Source organism: Vipera ursinii, assembly GCF_947247035.1.
Source record: "Vipera ursinii genome assembly, chromosome: 5".
In the NCBI taxonomy this organism is placed as follows: domain Eukaryota; kingdom Metazoa; phylum Chordata; class Lepidosauria; order Squamata; family Viperidae; genus Vipera; species Vipera ursinii.
In genome coordinates, this window is record NC_139518.1 from 53,855,242 (window position 1) to 53,877,539 (window position 22,298).

Sequence of the window (22,298 nt, forward strand, 5' to 3'; positions counted from 1 at the left end):
GCAGCTTCATTGGAGAGGCGGAGTGAAGGCGGAGCGAGATCCGATTGTCAGCCTGCAAGGGGGAGGAGAAAGTATGCCGAATAGGCCTGGGTTAATTCCTCACTCAGCAGCCCGAAAACTGCATCTCGTCATTCATCGGGGCGTTGCGATTCATGCCTAGTAAAATAGCAGGGGGAAGTGCCTAGTGCCTCCCACTAGGTCTAATCTGGTTGGGAATAACGGCCCTGCCTTTTGATGATCGTACGGGTTTCGAGGATTAGAGCCGTTTGCTGAATGAAGCTACTGATTTTTAACCTCGCCATAGGGAGAAGCTGCGCTTCAGTTTGTTGAGATTGGAGTAGAATCGCCGAGCTTTCTTACTACAATGTAGTCCACGAACAATAACGCTGGAGTGGAAGGAGCCTGGCATTCGTAGAGTTCGGGGAATCTGCTTTTATACAAACTCCGAACTGGTAGAACCCCTTTCGAGATTAGGTCACATGCAGCTTTCGAATCATGATTTAAAAAAAAACGATGTGCCCAACACCCATATTGTATATTTAGCACGCAGCTGGGTCTGCTTTCTTTGATTACTCGCTTCTTCAAGCCTCTTGGAATGATTCCAAGAAACTGTACACAGTATAGGCAGCTGGTGTTTCTCATGCTACCACATGTGCAATTAGGCAAGATCTTCTAGGGTCATATCCACACAGCGCCCGTTTATCCTGCAAAGTAGAAGTAGTAGCTGCTCCGGCAGGTGTCCACATTCTTCAGCATGTACGCACTATCAAGTTGTAGCTGAGGTCTCCTGGAAGCAGCTTTAGGATCTTACATCTGCTGGGGTGAGGAATGGCCTATTGACCTGCAAAGGAGTACGCTAGTTATCACGTGTGTTGTAGCAATTGGGTATTCTATTGGTTCTACAGCTGCATTCCCTCCAGGATTACTAACTTTCATAGTGGGTAGGCACCAGCCACTCATGTAGGGCTCTCTTGCATGAGGTCTAGACACAGGAACCCCAAAGTTTCTTTCCTTTATTAAAAAGTTGCTTAGGTTGTATAGTATGGCAGAACCACACGAACACAACACAGCCACACATTTCATTTTCTCAATGCCAGCCATTTATTTTCCATTGCTGATTTAATAATTATCATTAAATTTGTATAGTAAGGTAAAGGTAAAGGTTCCCCCGCACATGCGTGCTAGTCGTTTCCGACTCTAGGGGCTGGTGCTCATCTCCGTTTCAAAGCCGAAGAGCAAGCGCTCGTCCGAGGACGTCTCCGTGGTCATGTGGCCGGCATGACTAGACGCCAAAGGCGCACGGAACGCTGTTACCTTCCCACCGTAGTGGTCCCTATTTTTCTACTTGCATTTTTACGTGCTTTTGAACTGCTAGGTTGGCAGAAGCTGGGACGAGTAACAGGCGCTCACTCTGTTACGCGGCACTCGGGATTTGACCCGCCAAACTGCCAACCTTCTGATCGACAAGCTCAGCGTCCTAACCCACTGAGCCACCGCATCCCTTCTAAATTTGTATACTGCGCAATTACTGGCAACTGTTTTGTAACTCAGCAAACATTTTGCTGCTTACTACAAGTTATTGTAATATTTCTGTCATCTTGTTTCTAAAATTAAAGCAAAATCTGTTCTATTATTACTTCTATTTCTCTCTGTCCTTGGGAAATTTTTATGTATTACTTATGATATTTATTTGCAATTCATCTAGCTTCAAAGCAACTCTGGGCAGCTTATAACATTATTTTGTAATTCTTGCCACTAGCTTTACTTATAATCTTGCTTACTTCTCTTTATCAATGCTTAATTTGTCTGACTAAATCTAACCAGTTCCTTTCTCTCGTGTTTATATTTGTGATAACACAAGATTCTAGTTTCAGTCATTTTCTTTGCTCTGGCCTATACACCAGATTTAAGATTGCCTTTATCTTTCATCCAGCTCTGGGCTGTATTACCTCTTGTCTCGCTCGCACCTCCTCCCCTTTGCAATGTGCTCCCTCCTTCCTGAGAATCTGCCACTTCATTGTAGTCCATTATGTACTCCAGACTGGCTTCTGGCCACCATTGTCTGCACATAACGTGATCTAAAAACCAGTTGGACTTTGTTTTGTCATGCTACCAGCATACTCCAGTCTGGTAAGCCATCTGTGCTTGAGCAATAGAGATCCATGGCTTGAAGGGTTTAAAAAATAATATTCTTAAAAATTCAAAAATGGAATATAAGATTATTAAATCAGGGCTGAAATAAAAAATTATATCTGGTAACTGGACTTTTGTTGGCAAAGAACATTTGACAAAACTTTTGGATTTTTTTTAAAATTCCATTTATATCCCACCCTTCTCCGAAGACTCAGGGCGGCTTACAAACTTAGCAGTAGCCTTCATTCTATGTATATGCCTGCTTATTAGGGCTTTCACACACACCCAAGCGGCATTATTACAAAGTCAGCTTAATTGCCCCCAACAATCTGGGTCCTCATTTTATCTACCTCAGAAGGATGGAAGGCTGAGTCAACCTTGAGCCTGGTGGGATGTGAATCTGCACTAATTGCAAGCAGCTGGTGTTACTTAAGGAGGCATTAGCCCACTGCTCCACCAAGGATTTTTACCTAAGAGATGAGCTATCCCTTTACCTGTGCATTTGGTTTTTCTTGCCTAAATGTAGAATCTTACTTTTCCCACTATTGAATTTCATTAGATAGCCCCGTTGTTCAACTCTTATCAAGATCCTTCTCTATATTGAGCCTATCTTCTGCAGTATTGGCTACTCCAGCCAGCTTGGTGTCATCTGTACATTGTCACTGATGAAGAGTATTGGGGCTAAAACAGAACTTTGGGGTACCCCACTGCAATTTTCCCTCCATGTAGATGCAGTTCCGTTAAGGACTACACAATGAGTGTGATTGGTCAACCAAATACAAATCCATCTGGTAATCCTGGTATACACAGAATAAAGCATGTGAGTCACATGGATTTTTGGTTCCATTGTGTGGCAATGTGGCCAAAAATATGCTTCTGATATTTGTACATGAGTCTGTTACAGCAATATATTTATATTTATATTGCAATATATTTATACTGCATCATTGTAATCACTGATCTGTGAAGAAAGTTAAAGTCCATGTATGCAAGGAATAGCATCTCAACCAATACTTTCAGATATTGTCGAATTTTATATAAATATTGGTAAGCAAAGAGGGCAAAATGACTCACAAGGAACCCATTTTCATTAAGAAATTATTTAAAAATCCAAGCTTCAGACCCACAATCTTGCACAAAGTTGCTCCAAACCATAAGAGCCATAATTACAATGATTTAGTTTCTGGCAATATTTTTACATAACATTAACTGAATCATGATTACTGAATTATTTTCTAGGTTTTATGGCATATCTTTATCACGCAGAATGAGATCAAACAGCATGTTAGGGTAAAATGTAGTTTAACTAGTTGGCGATTCAGTGTCCTATGGTTACTGTGTAGTTTATGGTGTGAGATAGTGTTAGTTAATTTAGCTATTTATTTTGTGGGTTCACACAGCTCACCAAAGCATAAACTAACTCCCCTAGCTGGGTTAGTAAAATAGTAGGTTGATATATGGCTGACTAGTTTGTGGATTGCTATGTTGCATAAATCTAAAACAGTTATTTCAATAAATTGCAGGCTTGCAAGTTATATAAAAAGGTCAATTGAGTTTCAAATTCTGCAAGAGCATTTTCTTTCTGCAAACACAACTTTCTTAGGGAAAAAAGTTGTTTTGGATAGTAAACGAAGGTATAGTATTTAATCTACTGGGCTCAGATATAGGACTATCCTAGTGTCCGAAACAGATTACTTTAACACTTGCAATTAAGGAGGCCAAATGCACGGAACCAAACAGAAGTTGCTTCCTAAGAAAGCAAGCACTGAAATAGTTACACAAGTTCAATGCCGCCTATACACAACACTCATACTTTAGCATTTGACAACTACCTAAAAATCAGCATTATTGTACTATTGTGCTGTACACGAGTATTTTAGGCACAGGCAGTGAGATCGGATTTCCAAATCTCGTGCAAGAAAATATGTAAAGCTAAGGCAGAAGTACCGTACGCCCTAGGCAACGAGCCGAGCCAATATGGAAAAGTTTGCATCATCGAGGACATTTAATTAATACAGCTTGCAAACACACAGCTTGCAAACACGCAGTTTACGCAGACAACACGCCTCCCCTGGCGTTCCCTTCAGAATAAAGGTGCCCACCGTTTATACAAGGTGGCGCATGCGCTCTGGCGATCACGCGAAGAGGAGAAAAGGAGACGAGGCTAAACGTCCGGAACGAAGCCTCGTTTCATTCGGAGTAAATAGCCAAGCAGGCTGTTGAAGAGACCCCGCGGCCCTTTATTTTTTAAGTGGGGAAAGTGGCGGGTTGTGCTTCCAAAGTATCAAATGTAAGCTCCCACGCTTTCGCTTCTACTTCAACCTTTGGGTGGTAGGTTGCAGTTAAGTTCGCCCAGGACCCCTACAGAATACACCCGCGAATGCTTTTGCTCCAGTCTGGAGTGGGCCGGCTGAGCCACAAATTGCTAAGTCTCTTCCATGCGGGTTTTAGATACTGCGTCCTTTACTTTTGGACTACATTATTAGCACCTCGCACGAATCCTAGTGCATTGTCTGTGTTTGGAGTGTAAGCTTTGTTGTAAAAGTTGCGGGTTTTGCAACCAATTATGATTTAATGCCGGTGTGTGAATTCGCTTCCCTTCTTACTCCGCGCCATTAATAACTTGTAGTCTCATTCCCGGATCCTTCCAAGCTTTCCCTCGTTTGCTTCTCAGACGTGAGTCTTAAGCGTGTATGTAATCTGCGGTGCGACCGTTGTTTTTCCTGGACTGTATACCCTTGTTACTGTAAACGACAGTAAAGTTTTGGTTTAATATTCCAAGCTGGAATATTAATGTTAAATTTTTGAAAAGGAAGAATAGACAAAACCATAGGCAAGAAACCTGTTTGTTGAGACTTTAAGTGTTTTAGTTCTACGAGTAATGAAATATTGTGAATCATGGTTCCTGTGGCCTGTGGTTTTCCAAACTCTGTACATTGTGTTATAATGCTTTTTTATGTATGCTTATATTTTTGGTGTATTTTGCCATTGCTTACATAAATTTATTTATTTTTTTATTTTTTTATTTTAATTCCATTTATATCCCGCCCTTCTCCGAAGACTCAGGGCGGCTTACAAGCTTAGCAGTAGCCTTCATTCTATGTATATGCCTGCTTATTAGGGCTTTCGCCCCCCCGCCCCCCCCCCCAAGCGGCATTATTACAAAGTCAGCTTATTGCCCCCAACAATCTGGGTCCTCATTTTACCTACCTCGGAAGGATGGAAGGCTGAGTCAACCTTGAGCCTGGTGGGATGCGAACCTGCACTAATTGCAGGCAGCTGGTGTTACTTAAGGGGGCATTAGCCCACTGCTCCACCAAGGCTCTTGAACTTGTGTGGCTAAGCGATTTCATGCTGTACTACTTATGCATGCCTCTGATTCGTATGAGAATGTGTAAATAACTAGTATGGGAAATACAAAGGTATTGGATTTCTAAATTTCAGTTGAAATATATCCACCTGCTAATATTGTGAGATTACTGTATGTGTTTGAAACTTGATGCAGATAGCATGGAACAATATTCCTGGGTGTGATTCTTTAAAACAAAAGCCAGCCCTATGGAACCAGCTCCCCCCTGAGCTTCGGTTGGCCCCAGATCTCCGGTCCTTTCGCCATGGCCTCAAAACACTCCTTTTCCACCTGGCTGACCTAGACTGGCAGGGATTTTTAATTTTTATTTATTCTACAGGGGCCTTTAATTTTAATTTTTATTTTAACTTCTGTACTTATTGTACGTTATTGTTGTTAGCCGCCCTGAGTCCTTCGGGAGATAGGGTGGCATATAAGTCCCAATAATAAATAAATGAAAGGGCTTTACAGAGTTTGGAATATTGGTTTTCTTTGAAGAACTGTGTGTATTGAAAACATTGTAGGAAGATAATTTGTGAAAAAAATCAATGTCTGGTAGCAGTTTTTGTAAGAATCTAAGCTATCTCTCCTATAACCTGAATGCCCAACCTATTCTTTCTTCTGATTCCTTCCATCACAGTTTAAATCCTAATTCAGGGGTGTCAAATCTTTCATTGAGGGCCACATCAGCATTGTGGTTGCGCGGGGGGGGGGGTATGGCCAGGGTGGGTGTGGCCTACTGGGTGGGCACAGCTGGAGTGCGTGTGGCCTACTGAGTGGGCATGGCCAGCTCTACATCATTGGCATCAAGGGTGCCTATGGGTGCCTGGGCAGGAGTGGGACAGATCTGGGGGTCTCTGGCAAAAGGAGGGTCTCTGGGCCAGGGCCAAGGCAGTGGGGGCCGTTCCCTCACTGTTTCCAGGATGGCTTCGGGAGCCACATGAAACCACTTCGTGGGCCAGATCTGGCCCCCTGGCCTTGTGTTTGACATGTCTGTCATAATTAGTCTAACTGTTGTTCTGTGCATTTGATAAAAGTTAACTGTAGCTTACTACAGCTTTTAACCTTTTAATAACATTTATTAGTGGAAAAGGTGCTATCAGATATCTTCTGTGTGCTGAAAGTGGTTTAAATTTGCTCAATTACTTTTTCCAGATTTTTTTCAATGAAAAGGAATATGAGAAACTAATTTTAGAAAATCCGTTTTGCTGGTCAAAGCATTTAATACACTGGACTTCAAACTTGGTCCTTTTATCACTTATGGACTTCAGCTCCCAGAATTCCTCAGCCAGCATGCCTCACAGAGGAATTCTGGGAGTTGAAGTCCACAAATCATGAAAGGGCCAAGTTTGAAGACCCCCTGATTTAATACATGATTCCCTTTTGAAAACATTTTTCAAAACAATTGTTCATTTGCATTTTAAAGTATTGTTACAAATATTGTGCTATGTTCTGAATGGGTTAGATGATTTAGCACATGTTCTAGGCTTAACAAAATCATTACATGTAGAAATATCTAAATTCTGTTTAGGATTGTTTATTAGTACAATTTAATTGTTAATGTATTTATTTTACTTTCCTAGCTATTAAGTAATCCATGAAATTGTAAGGAAATAATTCTAATATAGATGTGTGCAAAATGGAACAAAGGCTACATAAAAGGGATCTCAAAAGTCCAAATCAGTCTTTGAGAAGTCCCAGCACAAGCCCCAACTTCAAAAGCATTGTACTTGATGATGATAAAGTACCACCATTACTCAACAATTTTTCAATTTGTGAGCAGGCAAAATTATTCGTTGCAAATTGGAATGGTTCAGTTGAAAACAACCATGATGACTATGATCACAAAACTGTTTCATTAAATGTGGCTGGAGTGGGAATGAAAGGTGAGAAAAAATCCTTTAAATTTAATGTACTTTGTAGCACTATAATTTTACATGCTTCCTTTTGGAATTTTATCTTGTGAGATTTTGAAAACTGGGAATAATAACTTTTGGTCAATTATTTGTAAGTGTTTGGTTCTAAAAGATGTTTTCCATTTGTAAAATTGGTTAATTTTGTTCTTTCATCAGGTAAAGCTCCTCCAGCAAATTCTCTGGAGTTTATCAACCAACTCCCACTGTCTCAATCTCCAGGGTCAAAGCTCAATGATCCAGAAGGTATGTATGTTTTGGTAAGAAAACCAGCTAATTGGAATAAAGAACAAAGTGGTATGCTATAATCTTGTAATCATTGTTTATCTGCAAATGTTGGGAATAGTGCTATTATTGAATAATAACATTGAACATAATTGTTTCCTTGAGTGTTCTGAGCATATAGATCATTTATATGCCAAAAAAATATCACAGGTAGTCCTCCTTTAACAACCAGAATTAGGATTAGCAACTTTCTCATTAAGCCAAATGGTTAGTACAGGGGTGTTAAACTGCCAGCCCACGGGACGGATGCATTCTGCCAAAACCGCTCCCACCCCATTGCCGGCAATGGAGAAAAAGTTGCGATACATCGTGACACATCACGTGACGTTGCGAGTTTGACACTCCTGGGTTAGTAGGAAAAACCATAACTGCTAAGTTACTATCTTATTTCAATTTTGCTTTACAGACCTCTGAAGGTTGTATGCTTACTTTTTCATCACTGTTGTAACTGCAAATGGTATTAAACAAGGTAGTCACTAAATTAAGGCTAACTGTAATGGTTTCATGCTCCCTAGAGTTGAAGTCTAAAGTTAATTATAAGAATCGTGTTTCCTTGATGATTAGAACTTAGAACTTCTTGTACTGGAAAACTTCATTAACTTAGAATTGAATCCATCTAAATCTACCTTAGGTTATTTCTGGATAAGCATTTTATCTGATCAAAAAAACCATATAAAATTGGATAAATGATTTAAAAATATATTTAATCTGTTAAATTATTTGATTCTAAACATTTCAATTCTGTATTCTAGGGAATTTCAAAGTTATGAATAATTTGCTAACTTCTACAAAAAAAATAAATCCTGTAAGTTTTCAGTAACAATTTTTCTCTGTTGTATTGTCATCATTAATATGATTGTTAATTGTAATAAAGTATGCTATTCCCAGGTTACTGTCTGATTCACAAAGGTAAAGGTTTCCCCTGTCCAGTTGTGTCCAATTATAGGGGGTGTTTTTCATCTCTGTTTCTGGGCCAAGGAAGCTAGAGTTGTCTGAAGTCATTTCCAGATCATTTGGCCAGCATGACTATACACCAAAGTGCACGAAATGCTGTTACTTTCCCACCAAAGTTGTACCTATTTATCTATTCGCATTTGCATGCTTTCAAACTGATAGGTGCGCAGGATTTAGATTCATACCTAATAATAAACTGTAATTTGGTTTATGTTAAAGTATATGTTATTCAATGTATGTAACATATTATTCAACTATTTAAAGAAAACCTGGCCTAGTCATATGTCAACATAGCTGTTGTATATTTCTCTGAGAGACCTGTACTTTTAAATTTTGTGTATTCTGTATCAGTCTCACTTTCTGAGAAATTAAGAATTTTAATATAAAATATTACAATAGTAATATTTTACAGATTTAAGATAAACATATGTTTATATTTGTAAATATGCTTTGTAGGTATCTGACTCAGCATTGATACAAGCAATGCATTTACCAACTTCTGACAAAGTTTCACCTATCAGCTATAAATCACAGTTCAGTCCGTTAAGTCCTTTATATCAGCCCACTTGCCATTTTTGTGGGCTGTTTGGTAAGTTTTTGTTAACTAATCTGTGATAAAATAATGCAGACTTTGAAATGTTGGTTAAAAGTGTGATCAAATAGCACTACTTGTTAATAGTTTTTAAGTGAAATTAATGTGAATTCAGGTGTCAGTTGAAATATCTAAATCTGATCACTTAAAATAATGCAGACTTTGAAATGTTGGTTAAAAGTGTGATAAAATAGCACTACTTGTTAATAGTTTTTAAGTGAAATTAATGTGAATTCAGGTGTCAGTTGAAATATCTAAATCTGATCACAAATTTACTAGGTGGCCTTATGGAAACTGCAGACTATCAAATTGAAGCAAATATAGACACATAAGTTGAATTAAGTTTACTGAAATAATTGTTTTATCACTTGAAATTACTGTTATGAAAACAGACTTGCTTAGTACAAGCTTACAACAGTTTTCTATAAAAGAATTGAAGTATAAAGCTAAGTATTCTTTGTAGGTGTCTGATTCAGCCTTGATATAAGCAATGCAGAAAATGATTTCTTTAGCTAGAGCTTAACACCTAATGACTCTGTATACTTGTACTGTAGCTTTCTTGCTAGTTGTATGTTAATTGTTTGCAATTGCTTTCCTCCAAGAAGGTTTTTTTTTCTGATGTCCCAGTAATCTTTTTGTAATCTTTTTAGGATCCTTAAGATGCACCAAGTGTAAGCAGGTCTGTTACTGTTCTGCAAGTTGTCAGATGAAAGATTGGCAAATACATAATATTGTCTGTAAGCCAAGTAAATCAAAGTAAGTTAATGGATTACAATTTGTTTCAATTTAAATGAATGGTAGCTGTAAGCTTTTAGTTCACCAGTCAAATATATGTAATAATGTGCAATTTCAATTTTAATGAGAGTTAACGATTATTTATAGAATTTTTAAAAATTCTTTGATTCAGAAGAAAAAAGCCACATCCATGCAGATGTCTCCTTATTTAAATAGGCATATAGTTGTATATTCAGATTATGGTGGTGTACTTTTTAAATTTTTATTAAATTGTGATTGACAAATACCATCAAGTAATTGAATAACATAAATTGATGGTACTGTACTTGAAAAAAAATAGGAAAAATATGTGCTAGAAAGTAGATAGAAACAACTAATACACAAATTGACATCTAAAGCAGGAGTCCCCAACAACCAGTCCATGGACCGGCACCTGTCCACAGCATGCCAGCAAGTGGGCTGCACAAACAAGCAAAGCTCCATCCTTAGGATGCACACAGTATTCAAAACCACACCCCCTCTGGTCCGCAGAAAAATCTTTCTCCATGGTACTGGTCCCTGGTGCCCAAAAGGTTTGGGACCTCTGATCTAAAGGGTTGCTGGTAGAACTGTTGCAATTAATATAATGTAAAGTCTATCTACATTTTATAGAATTGTGGTTGCTGCTTCTGGTATTTTAGCAATAGCAGTAGCACTTAGACATACATTGCTGCATAATGCTTTTACAGCACTCTCTAAGCAGTTTGCAGAGTCAGCATATTGCCCCCAACAATCTGGGTCCTCATTTTACCGACCTTGGAATGATGGAAGTCTGAGTCAACCTTGAGCCAGTCAGGATTGAACTCTTGGCCATGGACAGTTATCCTGCAATACTGCATTCTAACCACTGTTCCACTATGTAGATAATTAAAATTATTTTATTATTTTAACTTTATCTGGAACCTTTTCTAGAAGTTGTTAAATTATATAAGGGTTTTCAATGTTATTTTTAGGTGAATACTATTTTCACTGCTAAGATTAAATAAATAAAAAGCTTTTAGCATTTAAACGCAATAAGTAAACGCAATAACACTAATATAGGGAGATTTATTTATTTCTTCCCTCTGGTTGGGTTTTTTGGGGGGAGGGGAGTTGTATTAAGGGGAACAGGTAGTCCTTGGCTTACCACAATTGGAACTGGAATCTTGGACACTAAATGATGCAGTCATTAAGCAAGTCATCACATGAGTAGACGTGATTTTATGAACATTTTTACTGCAGTTAAGTAGATCACTGTGGTCATTAAACAAATTGTCATTGTCAGAAGCCAGCTGGGAAGGTCACAAATCACAATCATGCAACCACAAAATGCTGCAAATATCATAAATGCGAGCTGGTTGCCAAGCATCCAAATGATGGTGTGATGGTCAAAACTTTGAGGATGTGTTGTAAGTCATTTTTTCCAAGACCGTGGTAACTTTGAATCATAATTAAATAAATTTCAAATATCAAGAACTACCTGTGTATCTTTATTACACAACCCCCATAAATTAAAAACAGCTTTTTGGTGACAACCTCTCCAGAGTTGTGTCAATGTGACAAGTCAAGTGCCAGTAATGAATAATTCTAGAAGAACCTATTTTGGAAATATATCCTTTTGGTTGTTCTAGATAGTTAAGTAGTCTTAAAATTGCTGTAAGGGCTAATTAATGAAATTATAATTTCTGTATTACCCAATAATTATTTAAATTGATACCAAAAAACCATGACAATTTGTTACTGTTAGGCATATGGTGCTAGCCTACAATGTTGGGTTGAAAATATATTAACCATGATGTTATGTCTTTAAGAAGTTAATTGGCCAATGGGTGTGTAAGTGTTCTCATGGCCATAAGAGGAAGCTAGGAATGTAGCTTCTCTCTCTCTCTGAATTCACTGATCTCTACTATTACTGTTTTTGCTCTGCTGTTGGTTTACTACTGTTGTAAACCTGAACTGTGTATTAACCTCTGGACTGGTAAGAAGACTTTGTAGTTTGGATTACTCCTTGGACTGTTGCTATTGTGAATGACTTGGACTGTTTATTTTTGACTGTGCATTTTTGTTTTTACACCACCTCAAAGTAAAATACTTTTTGCTTTTACAACTCAGTGTACTCCTGTGTGTGACTCTTGCTGCTCTCAGTACCCTTCCTTGTCTGTGCAACTCTTTGGTAGCACAAGGAGACCTCTGCACAACAAATTCCTTAACAGTTACCTTTTATTGTTTTATCTGTTCTTTATTTAGGTTCCCTTTTTTCATATGAGTCAGATCATAGTGATTGTCTAGTTCTCTAAGCACTTTCTTGCCTGTGTGTACAATATATTAAAACCTGTTTTGGAATTTCCACTGATACATATTGAACGTTGAAGGATTTTCAGTTTGGCATTTGCAATCCATCCTGAAATATTGTTAGCTCAACTTTTCATTTTCTTGTTTAATGTCTTCACTGTAGTCATAGGTTTATTGATAAACATTAATATTTTGGTAATATTGATCCCTAAATACTATAAAGATTTCTATATACAATTGGAATCCTAAATTGATTTTGAGCTTCCTTTTCAACTTTCCCTTCAAATTTTTCTTTAAGGCTTTATTGATATGGTTAGTTGAATGGGAGGTGTTCAAAAGAGTCAGAATCATATAAATTTCAAAGATAGCTCTGATTACCTAATTGTATGCCATAAGTCTACTCATTGGTTGTGTTGTCAGAGCTTCAATAGCTACACTGAATAATAAAGATTGATACAAAACAGTACTCAATTATTATAGAATCTTTCAGTAGAATAGAGTCATAACAGTTAAGTTTTATCTGAGCTTTAGTTATCCACTATACAACCTGTGCCCTGTTGAATCATCATTTCAGAGATATTTCCTAGGAATCTACCGTATACAGGAAACAGAATGATTGAGAGTGGGCAAAAAAGCAGTGGCAGCAAGAGCGATTTCCAACTTTCTGCTTTCCTATTCTGTTTCCTAGTGGGAATCTGGTAGGAGGTATCGGAAATTTCCCTTTCCTTCCCAACAGGCAAGTAAGTGGCTGCTCCTGGGTAGGAGAGGGAACAAGAGATTATGAAAATGGCTGGGAAACTCTCAAAAAATATTGAAAATGATGCTCAGTAGCCAGTAGCACTGAAGCAGCCAGAACTTCCTCAAATTTCATTCCCTCAGAAGTTATGGTCTCAGATTTTGAACCTGTTCTGTAAGCTAGGCCATTTGAGATACCTTGTTTCAAAAATGGCTGCCCTGTGATGATTGCTTCAGTTTTAGTAGTATAGAGATAATTGTGACCAATATCTTACAAAAGCCAGTCTTAAATTTATATTTTTGTAATACAGATAGTTTCGATTTACAACCATTTGACATTACAATAGCACTAGAAAAAGTGAATTATGACTGTTTTTAATGCTTATGACTGTTGTAGTATCCCCATGATCACATGATTAAAATTTGGATGTTTGGCAATTGGTTCATATTTATGATACTTGCAGTGTCATGTGATCACCTTTTGTCACCTGACAACAAAAGTCAATGGGGGAGCCAGATTCACTTAACAACTGTGTTACTAACTTAACAATTGCAGTGATTCAATTAACTGGCAAGAAAGGTCATAAAATGGGGCAAAATTCACATAACAATTGTTTTACTTAGGAACGGAAATTTTGGGCTCAACTGGGCTCAAATAAGTACCAGACTACTTGTATTTATTTTAAAAAAATGTAATTCCAGGGAATCAGAAACTTCAAATATATATATAGGAGCATATAGCTAAGAGTTATTCATTTTGGCAATTTGTGTAATGTTTTCTAGTAGGGGAAATATATGTGTTTTTGGAATAAAACCAAATTGTGAGTAATTTTATTTATAGTCATTTTAGGTGATTAGCTAATAATTTCTTGTAGATTTTAAAATCTATATTAAGAAGTGAAATGATCCTCTAAGTGTCAATTCCTGAAAATGTTTACCTAGTTTAAAGATTAAAGCTACCTCAGACTCTTTCCGGGACTCTGGTAAGGGATGTTTTAAATGCAAGTATTGCATAAAAGTAAAAATTAATGTATTAAGACATCTTTAAATTGATTATTAAAATACTCTATGTATCAGAACCTAAAGATTTCCCATTTTTAATAGTTTTAAAGACTTCAAAAATTTCTGAAACAGAACAAAGGCAATTCTGGCTGGCTTAAATGTTTATTTTAAATAACCTGATTTTAAAATAATTAAAAATAGTGGTTTAAATATTTGTTAAATAATTATTATTTAATAAATTAAAATAATTTAAAATAATAATTATTTAAGGAATGTAATAGTTGAAAGAAACATTCAAATTCTTATGTCTTTGTTTTTTCTATGACTAACCATTGCTATCTTTAATTGCAATGTGCTTTTTTTCTTTAGGTTTTTTTGGGGGGGTTATTTAGCATCATTCTAGGAATTCATGAAATGTTCAGAGCATTTTTCTTAGCAAAAAAATAATTTGAGAGATTATTTTGTAACTGTTTATAGGTACTAGCTGACCTAATTTTCTATAATTCTTTAGCTGTACTATTTTTTCATATAAATTAATCTCCTGAAAAGAGTCTTTAGATTAAGAAGTACAATCTGTATAGTTGTACTTGCTCTGCAGTATATTTATTGCAACAGTGAAGTACCATGCATGTTTGAGGCCATATTTTTTTCAAGCGTCATCTAACCACCTTGCAGGCTGGTGAGAATAAAAAATAAGTATTCCATGTATTTATGTGCAAAATCTTTAATCTCTGAGATGTATTTAGCTCAAAGCTGCTTTTCCCAACTTGAAACAGTCTTTTCCAAGTTAAGAATATTTCTGCTTTTACCAGAAATATTCTAGTAAGAGCTATGTCAGACTAGCAGCAGATTGAACATTTTGAATTTGAAATATTTTGCACACTCTTTGATTAGTATTTAAACTCCTTGGCTCAGTTGTTCTGGGGCAGACATGTCAAACACAAGGCCCGGGGGCCGGATCCGGCCCACGAAGTGGTTTCATGTGGCTCGCAAAGCCACCCTGGAAACAGTGAGGGAACGGTCCCCACTGCCTTGGCCCTAGCCCAGAGACCCTTCTTCTGCCAGAGACCCTCAGATCCGTCCCACTCCTGCCCAGGCCTTCATAGGCACTCTTGATGGAAATGATATAGAGCTGGCCACACCCACCCAGTAGGCCATACACACTCTAGCCATGGCCACCCAGTAGGCCACACCCACCCTGGCCATACCCACCCGGCCCCCTGAGGGCAACCGCAATGCTGATGCAGCCCTCAATGAAATTGAGTTTGACACCCCTGGTCTGGAGCCACCATATATAGAATTTTTTGTTGTTGTTCCAAGAATTTTATATGCTTAGGAGGACCTTGGAGCTCCCATTTCCATTTATGTTAGCCTTCACTACTGCTCCTGCTTAAATGGAATGAAATGAAATATTGTTTTTAAGAGATTCAGTTTTGGAAATATTGCTGAATTCTGGTTTAAGCGAGATCAGATTTAGATGCTAAAGCAACATATGAAATAACGGTATTTCTTAATCAACTAGAACTTTATAAAGTGGCACAAAGTTATACTGCCACATCATAATAATCTTTAAATGAAATAACCTTGCAATTGAACTGAACTATTGTGCTAATGAATTAAATTATTCCTTTTAGTACAAATAAAGCTGAATATTGTAGAAAATCATTGGATGAAAGCAATAAAAAGGTATGGTGAGAGGAAATTTCTTCTGTGGTTGAGAAACTTCATTATACTATTCTGATGGTGTCTATATATTCATCCTTTCTCTTTGTAACACTTTTCTCATTTAAAATTATGCATTTGGAAAGGGCTGATTCAAACCATCTAGTTCAGAGTTCTCCAACCTTTCCAGGCTCATGACCCGGAGGGGAGAGCAGCTTCCAAATTACTGTGTGTGTGCACGTGTGCATGCCCACAAACAGGGCCACGCCAACCGGTGCAGTACTAGTACATGCACATGTGCAACATGCCCGTTCACCCCCGCAGCAGCTAGCGCACATTCATGCATGCGCAACTGGGCTACACACAACCCCGCGCTAGCGGCCTGTTTGCACATGTGCAAATGGGTTGCGCACACCCTGCACTAGTAGTCCATTTGCACATACCAAATGGGTCACGCACACATACCATGCTAGCGGGCCCATTCATTCATGCACAAATGGGTGCGCACATCTCCCGCTAGCATTCCCATTTGCGCCCATACGCATGTGCTAACAGGGCCGTGGGTGCTAGTGCAAGTGGTGGGAATGTGCACCCACGCGTGCACACCCTGGCCAGCCATTTCTGTGGCCCCTGGCCAAGAGCCTGCAGTCCGATACCAGGCCACAGCCCATAGGTTGCGGACCCCTGATCTAGTCTACTGTGCCCTTTCCATGTGCCTTTGGTGTGTAGTCATGCTGGCCACATGACCATGTAAATTGTCTTTGGACAACACAGGCTCCCAAAGCCAAGAAATTGAGATGAACACCATGCCCTAGAGTTGGACATGACGGATGGAAACATTTACCTTTTCTACTATTTCAGGATTTTTTTGCCAATACATGTAGTCCTTGACATATGACCATTCATTCAATGACTATTCTAAGTTAAAACAATGGTGATCTAAGGGACATATGCCCCATCCCCAAAGTTACATTGCAGTACCCTTGCGGTCATACGATCATGATCTGGGTGCTTGGCATTAGCATTTATGACCAGTTGTCCAGCATCCCACCATTGCATGATTGCCATTTGCAATTTGTCTGCTGAGAAAGTCAGTGGTGTAGTAGGGAAGATCAAAGTTGCTGGGCTAAGTTTTCTCCACCCGCACACCGTCTTTAAACTATCTGCACTTATGCCAGCCATTCACACACCCTACCTGTGATACTCATACATGCTCGCTACACCTTTCCTGATCTGCATAGCATCTCTTGTGCACGCTTTTTCCAACCCGTGGCACACATTGACCATGTGGTGTCTCTCCTGCACCCCCATGCACTCCTGCCACTCACCTGCTGGCCTCAGACTTACAGTTTTCTTCCAGTTTCCCTACTGACTTTGATTATCAGTTGCCAATTATGGTTTAAATATTAATATGATTAATATGACAAGAATCGTTGCTACTGAGTTATATCAGTCCAGATAGTAAAGCATTTTTTTCCAATTTCTATTATCACAGTAACCATATTACATTTTCATTTCTCTAGTGATTATTTTGGAGGACTTCTGGATATTCCCTAGAAGGTTTCTGAAGTTACTCTGGATGTTACAAGAAGAAAGGAATAAGAATTACTTATTTTAGAAATGCTAGCTTATACTCAAAATTATAATTCCTCTTATAAATTCACCAACGATACATGTTTCTTAGATGAGTCAATCTTTTTGAGTTCTTTTCAGTAGAAAAATGGGATTATTAATCAAATGTAAACATTTCCTTCTAACAGGAAAATATATTACCAATGAATACTAAAAATGTAGACGAACAAGGGAAGAAAATAATGCTGTCTGATCTGAGTAATTTAGGACTTCAGAAAAATATGAAAATCAAAGTAAGTTCTGATTTTATATTTCAATGTATTTTGTATAATGAGGTTCTCATAACTACAATGACTAGCTAAATTAATAATACACAACTTATTGTTAGCATTCAATGACAGTGCTAAACAAATGGTAGTTACACCCATCCTTAAAGTTATGGAACTTGCAACGTCCCTGTGGTCACTTGAACAAATTTTGGGTGCTTGGCAATCGGCCCACATTTATGATTTCAATGCGCACTTCAACTCCTCTCACCTGACTATCTACCTCCCCTATTTCTACCCTTTGGAATGCACTAAATCACTGCCACCTGTCCTCCCTCCACTCCCCCAAGTGGCCTTTGTTGTATTCTTCCTTCTGCTGCTGGTCCAGGATTGCAAGGCTTTGCGCAGTCCTGGCTGCCTTTGCCTGGGGAGCTGCTAGATACCACCATCACATTTTCTCCACTAACTTCATCCTATTGATCAGGCTTGTCAAGCTCCTCTTTGGCCAACAAAGCTTTGCTGTAGTCTCTGAGCCTGTCTTTGGGCCACACCTTCACCCAGTTCCTGGATCCCAGGTCAGCAGAAGTTGAAAGGCGACAGTGAAGATCACCTGGGAGCAGCAGGATGCAAATGGCAGACCCTGCTATCCAAAGGGTGGAGATGGGGAAGATAGACTGGTGGGAGGAATTGAATGGAGGAAAGGGCATTGCAGTCTTATCTACCAGAGGGAGACCACCAGACTTGGTTGGAAAAGCAGCAGTGAGAAGGAGCTTGGCAGTTCATGCAGGGCAGGTGAAGTGTGAGGTCCTTGCCTAACAACAGTGTAGTCTTTGCCTAATAAACGTAATCAGAACTATTGGAACTACTGTTGGTAAGTGCTGCAGTCGCATAATGTGCTGCCTAATTATAAATTCACTTAGTGACAAATTCCAGTCCCAATTAGGGTCATTAAGCAAGGATTACCTTACTCTCTGAAATGATTTTAATTACATTCTTGATAAGAATCTTTTAAATGTTTATGCTTTGAATAACTTTGTTCATGTATTCAATGAAGATAAATACGTACTTGCTTGAGACAAACTTTCAAAAATCATTTCTTTTCTAGGGTACAATAACAGATTTTAATAGTCCTAGTGAATTCTACGTACAAGTCAATTCTCCTGAAGTTCAAAGTAATATTAGAAAACTAACAATGAAGCTGAAAGATTACAAGAGAATTAATCAAGTATATATTCCTGTCAAAGGAGAAGTTGCTGTTGCAAAATATTCTCTGGATCAGGTAAATTAACTTTAGAGTATATATACTGATCAGTTAACGTTTTACAGACTATTATGGATGTCAGTGCTTCCAGTTAGGGGTGCAACAAGTTTCAGAAAAACTACGGGCACTGCTGGGACCTCCTTAATTTAAATATGTATTTTTCTGGAATTGTGCAACAATTATGAAGTCATGAAAAGAAATTACTTCTTTAAGGAGGCACGAAATGTGGGATATGCATCCACACCTACCTTTTTGACTAAACAACTGTAGAGGCTATCCTGAAGTATAGATTACCAACAATATAGCATTTCTTTTTATATCTGGTTATATCAGGTCAATAGATTCATATTTATTTTTTGACTAAGTGTAATTGTGGTATTTAATAGCTAGTAACTTGTAATTTAGCCAAAACAAGAAATGCTATAGAAAATTGCAGCACAAAATTCAGGTTTCTTTTTTCCAATAAAATGAAAATTGGTGAAAAGTACTAAGAAAATTAAGAGAGATGATTCTAATCATGTTTTTATTGTTTAAAATAGGCGATGTCACTTCAGTATGTCATATTATTTAAGTGTATGTAATATTGAAGTTAATATAATCAAATAAATAAATAATCATATACTGCCTATTGAAAGAATGGTTTGTATGTTAGGAAGAACAGATTATTTGATTTGCTTCCATTAACTAAATAATTTAAAAGTACAAAACTATACTGTGAGGTAGAGGTGAGGTACTAGACAACATCTAGTAAGATCACTGAATATTTTTTGTGCAGCTAAGTAATTTGTTCACATTCAGACTTGGTGCAGGGTACTCATAAAAGAGATAGATATCCTCACAAAGAGTGCTCAAGTACTGTATATTGACTATGGAAAAGGAGAAAATATACTACTACACAAAATTAAAGGATTGAATGAAGATCTTTCACAGATCCCACCCTGCGTAAGTATAAGTTTAAATATGTAAGAAACGTTGAGAAAAATGTACCATGTCTTTGAGAATATGTTAAGTATCCAAATTTTGACTGCAAGACAATATAATCTGATTTTTTAAAAAAAATCTAATGAAATATTCTGAAAATGTTCCAAGAAAAATAAAAAAAATGATCAAAAGTTTAGCTGTTTTTGTCCTGTGCAGTACTTATGACATGAGAAATTTTTGATGGAATTAAGTTTCATCCTGATTCTTGGTCAAGGATCTATAAATATAGATTTCCAATCTTGGTAATCTGTGAATGCAGAATAAGGTTGTTGCATTTGGAAAAAAACGGTTAAGTAGATGTATTGAACACTGGAATAGTTGCATACTCAGATATTTTTAAAAGAAGAGTTTTTAAAAATATAGAAATTATCATAATTTTTCCCCAAGACACATATTTTGACTATTTAAGAGCTGTATATTTTAATACTACTATGTTGTTTATGTTTTCTTTTAACTAGCTTAACCAACTTTCTAAAGTACATTTTGCTTTGTTTTTAGGCCATTAAGTGTTGCATTGCTAATGTTCTTAATACAAAAGAATGGAATGAAAACTACAAGAATATTATTACTCCAATTCTTATAGGAAAATATTGTTCATTAAATATCACTGAGGTTTTGATGGATGATATGCCTTATTTTATTGTAGATGCTGTCTTGTCAGATTATGGTATGTTTAGATAATAGTAATAATTTATATTTTTGTTATAACAATTGTTTATTAAACAAGAATTCCTACAATGAAGTTTAGTGAACAAACTTTTGCATTTAACTAATTCTCCTAAATTATATTCCTGTTACTATGTCAGAAAACACGTTGAAAGGGTTAAGAGTATGGGTTGCATAAAAAGTCTTTGTTTGCTGTGCTTTAATTGTTCCACAAGATTACTCATGGCATTATAAATAAGCAACACAGTATATACCCTGGAGTACTATAGTTATGCACATTTCAAAAAAGCAATTTGGAAGAAGTAATTTGGAGATTACCTGCTGCTCAGAATGCCATCTTGGGAGAACTCCTGGCCAACTAAAGTTGCTTTTTCCAAAAGTTAACTGGCCTTTCTTGGTTTTTTTCTTTGAAAATGTTTCACTTCTCATCCAAGAAGCTTATTTAGTTAGAACAGAAGAAACTACTTAGATGAGAAACAAAACAATTTAAAAAAAAATCAAGGAATTCTAATTTCCTTTTGGAAAAAGCACCTTTGGGACAGCCATGGATGATTGAGAATCTTGATAGACATTTGGTAGACTGGTAAACAAAGATGCTTCTGGTCAGCCATGAGTATTTATTCCTCTGTTATGTGCAAGTAAGTAACTACCATTGGTAGAGTAGGACCGTGCATAAAAGCTTTCACCAAGAAAAGTATGGCTTGAAGTTCCCAAATATACTCTATCTCTACTGTACTGTGAAGAAAATGTAAATGCTTTTCGATCATTTAGACAGTTAAAGATTAGGGTTAAAAAATTGGTTTAGAATGGCTAATATTGGTTAGTTCATACATATTTAGCTAACTCTGTAATGGATTTGTTTTCCTGATGTATTTGTTCTGTTTTTGTTAAGTGTATGCAAATGTCTGTTTTATAAAGATATAAGCAAAGTTTTCACTTGCACTATTTTTTCTATTGCTAAACTATAATATCCTTTAAAACTATTGGCTAAGGTATGATTTTTTAAAGAAGTGAAAATTGTGGCTTTGAAAACATTTTGCAAATATCTGTATAAACTATAGGTAATATACGTCACATTATGTGTATTAACAGGTAAACATTTGCATGAATTTATCTTGGAAAATATGCATGATTGGAATGCAAAGGAGAAGGATAGTGAAACTTCAGCTATGGGTAAGTTCATCAGGCTTCCTTCCCTCCACACACCCCCCCCCATCTAAACTATATGAATTCAGGCAAAGTTCAAGTCAAGAAACATGCACTACTTTAGAACATTGAAAGATCTAGGAAAGAAGTACAACATTTGGGGTTCTCATCCATCCACCTAATCTATAAAAGAGAACTTGAGAAGAAAAGAACATTGCAAATGAATGAACAGCTATACAGCATTGGGAAATGGACCAGGATGTGAATTTTTGAGACTGGACAACTAGTATGAAATTATATTCATCTGAAAAGAGGTATAAGCAGATCACTTTCCTGAACTGGTCTATTTTGTAGGATTGTCAGTAGTTTATTAGAATCAGTGGCCTAAAAGCTCTTTTCATAAGACAGCAGTTTATTCATTTTTACACTTTGAGGGCCTGTAGATCAGGAAATACTGATATTTTTAGATTGCTATGTGATTGTATGCCCCATGCTATTCTGGCTGAGACAATATAGTTCTGTAAAATGTTTGAGTTTTGTTATAGTACAAATTCCTTCATCACTGTTGCAACCAATCTTCCATAGTCCAATTTTTCCCCCTTTCCCATCCAGGTTTTGTTTATGCTCAGATATGTTCAGTCTGTACAGTGGGAAGGAATATCTTCCCTTTCACTAATGAATTTCATGCACCTTTGTAAACTCTGGATTAATTGTATTGGCGTTCATAGATTGAATA

The 22,298-nt window shown here is 37.2% G+C and overlaps 1 protein-coding gene across 3 annotated transcripts in view; it reads left to right on the forward strand.

The window, feature by feature from the left end:
* The first annotated feature begins 4,261 nt into the window (after positions 1-4,261).
* TDRD1 (tudor domain containing 1) overlaps positions 4,262-22,298 on the forward strand; it is a 33,641-nt gene continuing 15,604 nt past the window's right edge. Inside the window, exons 1-12 of one of the 3 annotated variants that reach the window (XM_083363768.1) lie at positions 4,262-4,423; positions 7,066-7,368; positions 7,555-7,641; positions 8,433-8,485; positions 9,091-9,223; positions 9,877-9,982; positions 15,643-15,694; positions 17,431-17,535; positions 18,614-18,787; positions 19,568-19,711; positions 20,249-20,417; positions 21,509-21,589. In XM_083363768.1, the coding sequence (XP_083219894.1) occupies positions 7,122-7,368; positions 7,555-7,641; positions 8,433-8,485; positions 9,091-9,223; positions 9,877-9,982; positions 15,643-15,694; positions 17,431-17,535; positions 18,614-18,787; positions 19,568-19,711; positions 20,249-20,417; positions 21,509-21,589 (1,351 nt within the window). In that variant the 5' untranslated portion in view covers positions 4,262-4,423; positions 7,066-7,121. The remainder of the gene's footprint in view (positions 4,424-7,065; positions 7,369-7,554; positions 7,642-8,432; positions 8,486-9,090; positions 9,224-9,876; positions 9,983-15,642; positions 15,695-17,430; positions 17,536-18,613; positions 18,788-19,567; positions 19,712-20,248; positions 20,418-21,508; positions 21,590-22,298) is intronic. The other 2 variants (XM_083363769.1, XM_083363770.1) reach the window with 2 other exon arrangements.